This window comes from Crocodylus siamensis, chromosome 9, assembly GCF_052110815.1.
Source record: "Crocodylus siamensis isolate JL-2025a chromosome 9, ASM5211081v1, whole genome shotgun sequence".
NCBI lineage: Eukaryota > Metazoa > Chordata > Crocodylia > Crocodylidae > Crocodylus > Crocodylus siamensis.
In genome coordinates this window covers 61,070,725-61,083,383 of record NC_143403.1, presented here as the reverse complement: position 1 = coordinate 61,083,383, position 12,659 = coordinate 61,070,725, and the positions used below count along the sequence as shown (strand labels likewise).

The 12,659-nt window shown below is 41.3% G+C and overlaps 1 protein-coding gene across 3 annotated transcripts in view; it reads right to left on the bottom strand.

Moving 5' to 3' along the window:
• The window catches only part of TANGO2 (transport and golgi organization 2 homolog), an 82,492-nt gene that overhangs the window by 4,055 nt on the left and 65,778 nt on the right, over positions 1-12,659 (bottom strand). For all 3 annotated transcript variants that reach the window (XM_090062979.1, XM_090062980.1, XM_090062981.1), the window contains 3 exons: positions 8,763-8,833; positions 5,156-5,309; positions 3,001-3,105 (listed from right to left, as the gene is read on the bottom strand). In XM_090062979.1, coding sequence (XP_089919105.1) covers positions 3,001-3,105; positions 5,156-5,309; positions 8,763-8,833 — 330 coding nt within the window. The remainder of the gene's footprint in view (positions 1-3,000; positions 3,106-5,155; positions 5,310-8,762; positions 8,834-12,659) is intronic.

The following is a 12,659-nucleotide window of genomic DNA, read 5'->3' as shown; positions in this document are numbered from 1 at the left end:
TTTGTTGGCACACATATCATCAGATCCATATAGCCTTGATGTTTGTTTATACTTGCTTACCTCTTCCCTTTGATCTCAAATGCCTATACAAGCCTCTACTGAGGATACCACTAATCAGTACCCAAGGATACTGGGTAAGGTCATAAAAACAACCCGTTTCCATCTTTAGGAACAATACTTCTCAGAACGATTCCTGTATATGGAGGTGAAACCCTTCTTTCAAAAGTTTTACACCAGTGTAATTTCACTAACTTCAGTCTAAAAAAATCCACAGAAAAAACAGGTAGGGCATGTGAAAACCTGAGAACAGTTTGCTCTGGCCTTGATTCTCCATCCTAATAGTACAGGTATAAAAATCACAGGAATGCCCAGGGACATAGGCATACTGCTCAATTGTCCCATATTTCACATCTAAATTAATCCTGTTTTTACACAAGTTAGCAATTGAATCTCCCAATTCAACTGGGGGAAGAGGCAATCAGCGCTTTGGGTTCCTTGTTTAGCTTTACCATTGATTCTGTGACCACAGCCAGATTCGTTCATTGCTGTTAATCATTCTAAAAGGGTACAGTGCCTTTATGTTTCATGACCTGTTTAAAAGGGGGCTTGGAGACTGTTGCATGAAGAGGGCCATGGTGTACAAAGAACAAAATCTATATTAAGAACAAAATGGAAACTGTAGCCATAAAAACAGTTAGACTAGTTCCACAGACATACTGTTAATGTTTCCTAAACTTCCTTCTCCGTCTCGTTCCAAGGGAATAATTCTACATATTTCTCCATTTGCCCTCCTTCAATCTTCCAATCCCAGCGACCTCAAAATACATTGTGTTAGCAGCTCTTTTTCATCACATCAATGGCAATTTCAGCAGAGATGCTTTTCACCAGTAGATCTCAAGAACAACCATGTCATTTTACAGAGGGGAGACTGAGGGACCGAAGGGGGAAGCATTTTGCCTGTGGTTGCCCAGCAGACTAATTCAGAGCCAGGAAAAGAATCCTGGTTTTCTAAATCTCAGTCCAATTTGTAATTTGCTTAAGCTGAGTTGTCAACTTTAAACCAGCTCCAAGTATCAGAGGGCAATGAGACTAACCAGAATGGATTTGGGGAAACAAAGTGACTGATGTACTGGGAATAAGTCAAAACTACTTCAAGATACTTCAGGACAATCTAGTGTTGCTTCTCCTTTCCCCAAAACAGGCAGAATTTAACCGGCAATACACAAAAACAGAAAATCTCTCTCTATGCGCCACTTTAGGACTTGAGAGTCCCATAAAAGAAACATAGCCAAAAGGCTGCATTTGAAATACATTTTGCACATATTTTATTCTACATCAAACCAGTGGCCTGCGTTTTGCAATGGCTTTTCAGCCAGACCCCAATACTATTTAGAGGTTATGAAGTTAGTCTTTCAAAAGCCCTTGCTCAAATGGGTGCAGGCTATTCTGGAGACACCCTTTTGCTCATCAATCTACTAAGACACCTAAGCCCTTTGGGCAGGGGGCTGGACTCGATCTCCCGAGGTCCCTTCCAGCCCTAATGTCTATGAAATCTATGAAATCTATGAAGTTGGGTAGAAAAAAAACCACTTGGGAGCACCCCAAAAGATCTCAATGTTATCTGCCTTTCCTCTTGCTTCCAAGATGTCAGGCCTGAATGTAATGCTGGGGTGTGCACTCAGGGCCTCTCAAAGGTTTCTTTGGGGCATCTGAGTTGGTAGAGCTCGTCTGGTCAGCGATGATCAGGAGGGAAACCATATAACCAGGCCATTAGTAGAGAGGCAGCCTGGCAACAAGGCATACTAAAGATACAATGGCAGGAAAAATGGCAAAAAGGAAAGCGGGACAACAAAACGTAAGATGGAACTTAAAACAGAAAAAAGGATGTGGGGCTGAGGATGAAGGGACATTCGTGGAGGCTTCAAGGAAAAAAAGTAGCTCCTCTTCCCCCCACTCTCTTTAAAACACATGCAGGACAGGCAAAATACTCTTGCTCTTTCTTTATGGGAAACTAGTGCCTGAATCGGTAACCGTCAATATTCAGTGGTTTTCTCAGAGGAGGGGTAACTGAATGATGAAAGAAGATTTGAGGGGCTGGGACGTATACAGGCATCATCTCTTTGTATGTATATGAAACTGCAGTGGTAAGTTTGTGTGTATGGGAGCGATGGCCATCTGCATTCTTCTAGACCAGGGATGCTCAACCTTTTTCCACAGGGGACTGGATAGGGAGTGCCTAGTTCATCTGCAGGCCAGATCCAGCTGCTGGTCCAATCCTGTACCCAGCATCCGCATGGCAGGGCTTCATCTGGCCACGTGGGATGTGGGAAGCTGGGGGCAGCCTGACCCCAACCCAGCCCCACAGGGCAGGGGTTTGGGGGAGGAAGGGAACATAGCCCAGTCCCAATCTGGACATGCTGGGGGAGGGGGGAGCGGCCCAGCACTGACCTGCCACAGGGCTTGGGATTTGAGAATTTGGCAGCAAGGGAGGGTAGCTGTATTACTTGCCACCTTTTCCCCACCACATTTCCCAACCTGTGGGGAGCCCTGCAGGCTGGATGCCATGTCTTCACGGGCTGCATTTGGCCTGCATGCTGGAGGTTGAGCGCCCCTGTTCTAGACTGCTGACCTGTGTTTTGCACAGTACTCACAGCCTAATATACACAAAACACCATCTTGAACTTAAAGGAAAAGACTGGATAGCTTAAAACAGACAAAAAAATAAAACGGCTAATGTTATTAATAAGTGGTATGGCAAATCTTAAGTCAGGTACCAAAGGATAAATGTCAAGCAAAAGCCATGTCAGAAAAGTGAGGAATAACAAAAATGAGAATATAGGAAGATACTTTGCTCAATTACAGCTGATAAATATTTATACTCCAAGTTTATAGGCAGTACAGGAATGCATTCCATGGTCCTGAATGTTAAGGTTTATGGCAGCATTTGACTTCAGATGGGCTTAATACAGTAATCACTTTATTTTGCCTCATTTACTTCACCTTGTTCCATAGCCTGGACTACGAACACACACAGCTGCATACTTGTTCAGTATAGGCCGTATGTAGTCCTGTCCTTGGTCCTCAATTGCAGGGTCTGGTAACTGCCTGAAAAACAAACCGCACTTGTACTCACCCACCATTACTGAAAACAATTTCTCCAACACCGACTACCCATAATCAACCCATAGCTTGGAAATAACAATAAAACCAAGGTTGTCAATGCGTCTCTGCAGAAACTGGAAAGCAAAGAACTGAAGATTAACATAGCTTGTGAGCTCTTTCACAGAGAGAATTTCTTCATGTCTTGAACTTTGTTTCATCAGCTTTCAACCTTTAAAAATATATTCCGTATCTTGACAGTCCTCTCCCCATCATTACTATTCCTTTCTTTCTACATTCCTACTTTCTCCAGAAATCTGTAATAAAACTTAAGGTCAAACAACTAGGAGGTGCATCACACAAACAAATATTATGCAGTTAGATAATAGGGGCTGTCTCTTGCCTCTTGAAGATAGCAGGCAGGTCTTACTGCAAGAATCTTGGGGGAGGGACTTAGAAATTTCTACAGAAATACCCTTAATCAAATTTAACAAAAATGGAGTTTGCAGAGGATTTCACAGCAAAAGACAAGCCTGTGTCCAACCATGAAACAACAACAACTCCATCATAAAGTCTGGAAATATTTAGAAAGAGGACCTAGGTGTAAAACATTATGTTCTATGAACAGGAATTAATAATACCTTTGGTGGGGTGTTGAGCAGTGTCTATGGTCAGATAGAACCTGTAGAACTGGAAAGACATGCATGTCTCTTTCCTCCTGTCCATACCATTAGCACATTCCCTCAAATGTGAAGGAAAAATGTAGCTTGGTATTTCAGTATCCCAATCTGGAGAAGTTCAACTACAGTTCCCTGCACCCTATCATTGTGTGTGGCACTCTACTTTCTCCCACAGCTCAGGTTTCTGCCTTCCCCAGTGAACCAACTCGTGGCAGGTTCTATTAGAGAGAGAAATGCAAGTTCACCAACTGTTTGCCACATGAGAAACATGAGTGAAGAGGGTAGAAAGAAACAGGATACGGACTAATTCAGCCCTGCCTCTCTAGAATCTTTTCCAGATGCACTGTGAGGTGATACTGTTTGACCTCTACAGTAAAAAAGCTGCTTAACTGAGGTCACCCTCAGACTAGGCAGGAGAGAAGGGAAGAATACAAATTCAGGGTACTTACCTGAGCAGGAAAGGAGTTTCTAGGGTGCCACCATTCATGGCACAAACAGGGGAAGTGGTGGTAAAGGGGGATTGCTGTAGAAATTAATTGCATTCAATATACCTTTACAAAGCCTATACAATTAATGCATCCGAAACATCTTCATTATCATAGGCTGCTCTGGAAATTCTCAGCCATAGATTTATAATTTTGAACCTTAATGCTGTCTTAATAAATATCCATCTCATAACCAGAGACACTTAGATAACGAGGTTATTCTGATGAATAGAAACCTTGGGCGCACGTGTATTTTAAGTGTGGGTCTGGTGCAAGTCACTGCTAAACAATGCAGCATAGCAATTCCTCAAAGCATCCCAGTGTTTTTGATTTGTAGTACTGAATGCATGGCAAAATGGAGCTTAAAATATCTGAACAGATGCATTAATTAAAACTCATAGTTCACTTTTTCTAAAGCCCTTGTCTTACCCTGGGAGATCTATTTTGACTTTTAAGTTTTGAAATACCACACACGCACACACTTACATTTTGCGTTTACTGGGTTTAAAATGACAAAGATTGGGGAACTTTGCGTCCATGTTTAAAAAACTGCTCCTTCTGCTTAGTTGGTGGTCTGTATCAGTAAGTGTTACAGTCCTCTTATGCAGGAAGCAACAGTGCTGCATACAAACGCTCCTATGATATAACAGGCCAAATTCAGGCCACACAAGGGGCTGCTCAACACAGGAAAGTTATTGTGCAGTAAGGTAGGTGTGAATTTAGAGCATACTAACAGCTTGGCATTAAGTCCCAAAATGGACACACTTAATGGGCACAAAGCACACTAACTTTTCCACACAGTTAAGTCCTTATTGTACACATAAAAAAAAGCTATGTGAGCTTTAAAATATCTGCATAGCATTGCTTGTAAACTGTAAGCAGTGTTCTTACGGCTCTTGATTATTCATCACTTTAATGAGCTCCTTCACCAGGTCTTCTTTGGTAAGGTCCTGACTTTGCTTGATCACGTCTGTGAAAAGCTGCTTGCCATACTGAAGTTTTTTCCATGGAGTATCCAAGAAAGAATTACTCAGTCCGTAGACTCCTATATATTGAAACAAAAAATAAAATCTGGGGCAGGCAAGAGTGTTTGTAGTAAGTATTTCCATAGAGGGCAGAAAGTTTACATATAAGCACCATAGCTAAAAAACAAAAGAAGCTACCACCATCTCATTCTTCATGGGTTGAAGAAGGGGGATATAAATTAAGTCTTGTTGGCAAAATTCATCATGGACCTTATATCATTTTGTTGGAATGATTTGCTTACATTTAGCATTTCAATGATCCTCGACCCTGATTTTACCTCAAATACACTAATGGGCATTTACCGATGTGGTAAAAGAAAGCAGAGAATTGCAATAAAAAGTCAGTTAATATAAAGCCTGATTTCTAGAGGCTTAGCTCTTAATAAAACACCTAACCATTTCTCCTTGTTTTGGGTCATAAAAATTTTAGTCTGACAGTTTTATTGGGCATGGGAGGTAGGGGTGGAGGACGGAAGAGAAATCTAGGCATCATTGTACTATGGGTACTAAATATAAACTGAATGGTAGGTTTTTGCCACTGCTATTAATGAAGTATAGGTTGAGATGTAAAATCAAATGCAATAATCAAGAAGAGATTTTTCAGGAACAAAAACACTGTAATAGAAATATCAGTACATATATAACCTAAATATGAAACAATCCTTATAAACTGTGACACAGCCGATACTGTATGAAAAATAAAACCAACAATGCCTCCAGCTTTAAATACCATAGAATAAATGGAAGGTGGAATCATGACGAGGTTATGTGATAACTATTTTAAAAAATAAGGAAAAAAAAGGTTCATACATTCACAGAACCTTCCCTGTGAATCCTTTTAGCTGCATTTTATCTGTGTGCCTGCTAGCATATTTCCAAAAGAATAGGACCTTAGTTAGAAAGGATTTGCTGGTGATTTACAGTTGTCAGATACAGATTCCACCACTTTTAATCTCATTCAAATGATTCCCCAGCTAATCTTTTTATCATTAGGTATGCTATAAAACGTATGTCCCGCTACTAGGCAGGAGATTGGAGCCCTCCTAAAGCACGTTAAGCTATGCTTATGTATTCCACTGTGTTAACATTAAGTGGTTTTATTTGCTTCTTCGTTTTATTCTAATCCACATTTGCAGCAATTACTGTAAACCACTGGTCTGGTAATTTATAAAAAAAAAAAAAAAGTATCCTTAGAATTACTTAGTGCATTTTGCAATCCAGTCTTTTCCAGTTTATCCCTTTTAATCATATCATTTATTTCTCTCTCAGATATGAGTCTTGAATACAACTGCAAAGCAACACTCAGTGGTGACAGCAGGGAGGTTTCTTCTCACTGGTGCCCTACATTTCCTGGCAACTGGCCAACAGCATAAGCATTCACTGCACAATGTGAAGATACTCCAAAATTTAGCTCTCCCTTAGGAGGCCGCATCTATAGAGAACAAACTCTGTTGATGCATGGAGATCAGGGATGGCGCTGCTAGATTCTGCAGATATCCAGTTTTCATAATGCTTTTTCTTTTTTCTCCACTGCAGCAGAAAAAGTCACTAGTGTTTCAGGACAGCATTAATATAAAAAACTCACTATAAAACATATATTCCTATGTTCTGTAACTGTCTAGGTATCTCACATTTTGAATATTCTTTATAAAAAGAAATAAAGCAGTTTTTTAAACTTAGGCCCATATCCTGGTTGCTTTCTTTCCACTCATTCTCTTTTACCTGTTAACAGTTGCCACCATGACAGCCATGTGTTCATTTAAAGCAGGGATGGGCAAAATATGGCCTGTGGGCTGGATCTGGCCCATGGAGGGTCTTTTTTTTGGCTGGCGGTGGGTCCTTTGGTCCTGCCTGGTCCAGGTGCTGCCCAGCCCATGGTGTATCACGCTACCTCCTGGGCATGCAGCAGAGCTGGCATGGCTCTGCAGCTGGATTGCCTTTCTAGGGTGACCGCGGCTCCTTCCAGCTGCTGCTACCACTGGCCCCAGCCCTATGGTACTGGTGGGGACCTGTGCGCACAGCCCCGACCCTGGCCTGCTCCAGACTCGGCCCAGCAGAGCAGACCAGTTGGAACCCGTGTGCCCAGCTCCAACCGGACCATCCTGTGCCTGCCCTGGACCGCCTGTCCACGCTGAGCAGCAGCAGCAGGGCAGAAGGTGCTGCTCTGTGCAGGGGAAAAGTGACCCTTCCCCCTCACTACTGCTAGGGGCTTCTTGCTGCAGCCACCCAGAGCCCACGCCCAGGCTGCCCTGCAGCTCCTCTGCACTGCCACTGCTGCCTGGAAGTGGCAGCGACAGTGGTAGAGGACCAGCAAGGCAGCCTGGGCACCAGCTGCAAGAAGAATGGCCCAGCAGTGGCAAGGGTGGGTGGGTGCTTTTCCCTCAGGCCCACCAGCAGTTTCTGCCCACCCGCTGCCACTGCTCAGCACGGGTGGGAGAGTCCAGAGCGGGTGCAGGGCAGGCTGGCTGTGCGTGTGGGTCCCCATCAGTACACTGGGCTGCATTTGCTGTTCCTGAAAGCAACAGCTTGACAGGACAAATAGGTACTGAGCAAGCTCCTTCTGAATTTTTCCCTGCAACACTTCCTATAATCCAGTTCTGGGCTTCTTCTAAGATCATGCCAAACAATATTATATTGGATTAATTGGAAGCCATGTAGTGCGAAAGGTACAGATACAAAACAGGTGGCCTTCAAGTTTGTAAATACATATTTTCATTTAAAATGCTTAGGAACTACCAGCCTAATTTCAGGTTTGCTTCTCAGCATTCATTTAAGCATTTTAACTATTATTTTAGTCTTTTTAACCACAAACATTATGAAAAGCAATATAATGCCACTGACAAAACTCAGAGCAACTGTGGCACAAAACATAGTTCAAATAAACAGTGGTTTTATTTGCTACAGAATGGTCTTAATGACATCAGCTGGGGGAGAGCATGGAATGAATGTGAGAATTTGCAAATGTCTTGAAATTACTGCAACAGCATGAGGAATGTTCAAAAGAGCTCCACATTTGCATAACTTACTCCTAGAAGCAAATTTCTCTTAATGACTTCAAATGATCCCAATGGGAGTTTTACCATTATGTCAGCGTCAGCCAAGTTAGGCCAAGTACTTTTCTGAACATGCCACTGCTGGAGTTATAAACCCTGGTCTTGCAATCACATCTCTGTGGGTTGGGCCTAGAATCCCATGACTGCCCTGGGGATCCAGCTGTAGGGAGCCAGTGACAGGACTGGGTGACTGCAAAAGCCTCCTTAGGAAGCACTGCATCATTGAGGGAATTGCCTCAAATGGATTTTAAAACAATTTTAAAGCAAGAAGGTCTCAGAGTAATTCCAACTATTCAAACACCTAACTAGGAGCAATCTCCTGCAATTTTCCCTCTTTGTAAATAAACATTTAGAGCACAGATGCATTTTGTGTCTCTCTCTAAAGCAATATTATTTACAACCTTAAGAAAATAAGCCTACCCGGATTCAGGAAGATAGGTTCTGGTTCTCCTTTGTTTCCGTAGTAGCAAATTACATCTCCCTTGGTGGTACTAAAAAAAAAGAAAGAAAAAAAAAAAAGAGAGATTCTCTTTGCAAAATGGCAACTTGTATCTTTGATTAAGTTCTAATTTCAGGCAATCTTCTACACAGCAAGACATTTTCTCCATTATTATTATTAATACAATTTGGCTCCATAGTCCTGAGATCAGTTGATGAGTTACACTGCCCTCCTTCCCTTCAGACTCCCATGCAAAGTACTCACACCGATCTCACAATTAAGTGTCATTCTAAAGGAATACTAATAAAAGTGAAAGTCTACTGCACAGAAAGCTTTGCAGCTTGGCTCAGGAGAAGTTTGAGCGCTCCAAATAAGCAGAGATTCAATTACTTGATAAGTGTTGCATTTTATTTCTTCCCCATCCGTCTTCAAAAGAACAATCCACAGAGGCAAACAACACAATTTCTCTGTTGTTTCATTTAAATCTCTAGTGTGGTCTGGAAAGCAGGTCACTGTCGGGCGTCTTACTTGACAAAAGTCATTTGTAGATCCACTCCGAAAAACAATGGCAAGTACTTTTCTTTTTTTTTTTTTTTTAACAAAAAAGAACGATACAAGTCTTCAGATCACTTTCAATGAACTGTAGTTACCGGCTGGAAGCGCTATGTATTTCTAACACCACTAGAGGAACAGCTTAGCAGAAAGACCTTGGAACAGCATCCAGACAAGAAGTCTTGTTTAAGGGCAGCCTCACAATGTAACTAATGATAACCCTTTTGCTTGGCAGAGCAGAGATCAGCATATTTGCATGGAGATCAGCTCCCTGACTGAACAAAATTGAATTCTTAAATAACGTTGTAAGTGGTAGCAGCCTGTCAAATTCGAGTCAAGTATTAAGGAGGATGGGGGAAAATAAATCAGGCAAGTCATCAGTTCAAGACTTGTACCTCTTGTGCGAGGGGGAGGGGAAAATAAAATTTTTTTAAAAAGTCATGAATTGCCATTAGATGGTTCATTCTCAACATCCTTCAATCCCGTCTGCTGACACAAAGGCAATTCCTCACCTTGCTGTCAGTTTATTGGCCTGGACACAGCTATGAGATCATATCATGCTGTATTCACTCCAGTGATTTACTTATTATTTACAACGAAAACAGGCATTGCTCTAGTCACCAACACATAAATTACAAGTGTAGCAGAGGTTTTCATTTATTATATACAAGCCTCAAAGTCTAGCTGAGGAGACAGGTTCTTTTTTTGGACAAAAACTTGTAGTAAAATTGAATGTTGCATGAATAACAACACGCAGCAGACAAACCATCTCCAATCCCTCGTTTTTCTAGCAGGTAAAAGATTTTTTTTTTGTTTTTTTGTTTTTAAAGTGATGCGATGCAAACAAGAGTCAGTTGGACACAGCCTCATTAACAAAAATGCAATGTGCTGGAAGTAAAGTTGCTTGTGCATAAATTAACACCTGGTACATGAAGTCTAACAAAGGAATGGTTCTTTTATTCAGCTATTTATAATTCTCAAGCAGCTCCTGTGCACAGTATCTAAAATTTCCTTCCCAAGATCATCAAAATGAAAACAAAACAAAACAAAAACAATGTTCTACATAATTATGTAAGGAAGAAAATATTAGGGGATGGAGACAAAAAGCAAAACCAAAAATCATCTCTTTGATCCTACTAATGCCTTTTCTATTTTAGGTATCCAGTTAGCATGTGCACTAAGAAGGGGGCAGTTTTCACTGATCCAGCTTATGCTCTGTTGGCTAAAAGACTCCTGATATTTCAGTTGTTAATCTAGCTAATGTTAGCACCGAGACACTGTCTGGACTTTTCCCATCCTTTCTCCTATTTTTAGATGATGTTTTATAAATATTTACTTTCAACACAACTCTACTGCAGATAGAGAAGGCTGACAGTTCAACTCCAGTCCAGGCTAATAAGACGACTTGATATCATCTCACGGCAGTTTAGCCGTCGTCCCCGTTCTCAACAGACAGGTTGCTGCATCAGAAGCATGACTACTAGCTTCAATGCTAGGAGCCTTGGCAGAAGCCTCCCTTACCTTATGAAAATGCTTCTACCACAAGGACTGCCCTATGCTCTATTAATCTCTATTTTTTCCATGGAACTGGACTACTTGCAGTATATGCCAGATTCAAAAAAAATGAAGTTCTTGTATTTCTTCTTCAAAATGTAAAAGCTTCATGCTTTAACCATTTCCCTATTTGATTTGATTTTTGTTTAAATAAAATAAAATGCAGTCTTTACATACAGAGTTGCTGGTTTGGTGGAAGCAAGGTGAAATCAGACTCCTTCTACGCTTTCACTGTTGCTAGCACATATAAATAACATTCATTTTCTTGACAGGCAACAGTTATGAGTTACTACTTCCATCTTCATAACAGTCCTCTAGAACCAAACTCCAGCAAGTTTTAATTAAATTGAGGTGAAAATACTGTGTCCAAATGCGTTGGCATGACACCGTCCAACACTACTGGGGCCTCTGGATATTGCTGTAATAAGTTAATAAATAAAAAAAGTTAGGAAGCCCTCAAGTTACATTTGCTTCATTTTTACAAATGGCTTCAATACCAACCTTTGAGACATCTATACTGTGAAGCAATTTCAGTGGCATTCAAGAGATGCGATTCAACTGACTCCACTACCGTGCTCCTGGTGTTAACACAAAAATAACTACTAAGATTTCAGGAAAGCCATTGGCTGGTCTGGAAAACATGACACTGAAAAGTCAGCATCCGAAGACAACCAAGAAAGCGCAGTTCAGGTAAATAGGGAATGCTTTACAAGGAAAAGCTTTAAGAACTAAATATGTTCAGCCTAAGAGGCCTGCAAGAGAATTTGAGTTATGTTTTTCCAACACCTGAACTGAAGTGGAGCCCGTAAGGAACCAGGCAGAAATCAGTTCACAGTAGGGGAAGTGAACTAGAACAAGTACAAGCTAGCTATCAAAAAAGGCTTTTTACACCCCCAAAACACCTTAAGTAACCTATATGGCACCCTGCCAGAGGTGCACAGGATGGATTATAGGCAGCTATGATTCTTGCTACCTTTCTCTTTCTACAATTAACTGTTATACAACACAGAGGCAATGCTGTTCCATGCAGCCAGCATGCCTGAAAGACTTCAGAGAAGAAAAAAAAAAGGCAGTCACTTACATGTGTGGGCATTGACATTCACTACCACCTTTCATATGCCATTTGCGATCCTTCCCCCAATTATTCTTGGCCCCTTCTTCTCTTACAATCTATCCCACCCGCCACCCAAACTTTGACTGCTTTCCCAAGTCTTCTGGGAAACGTTATGGTTTTGTCCACTGCCACTTGTCCTGGCAACAGCACTCAGTTACTGTTTCTCCAAGCCTCATCCTCATTATCCCTTAAGAAACCTAAAATCTTCAGTAGTCATGATTTCCTGTTCAGCACATTTCTCATACATACTCACCTTACACAAGTAATGACAAGTATCTTGGGTCACAGGATAAAATATTTGGTCACTGCTGCATTTTTTTTTCTTAATAATCTTCACTCAGCTAAGTCTGAAGTTGAATCTCAAGGGAAACAATTATTTGCACTTAAGTTTATGTTTTTAATCCAACAATGCCAATGTTTTACAAATACTTGAGCACCCTTCTTCCCCATTTATAAACAAGGGAAATGGAGGCACCATTAATTCATGCAACTTGCCCACGCAACTTTGGTGGCAGAGCTGGGACTAGAATCAAAAGCACCCAACTCCCAGTTCAGAGTTTTAACCAAATACGGTCAATAAAAATTCAGAACGATTGTGTTCACCGATGCCTTGGAAACAGACACGCTCTTCCCTATCCCACATGAAGAATACCAAGCA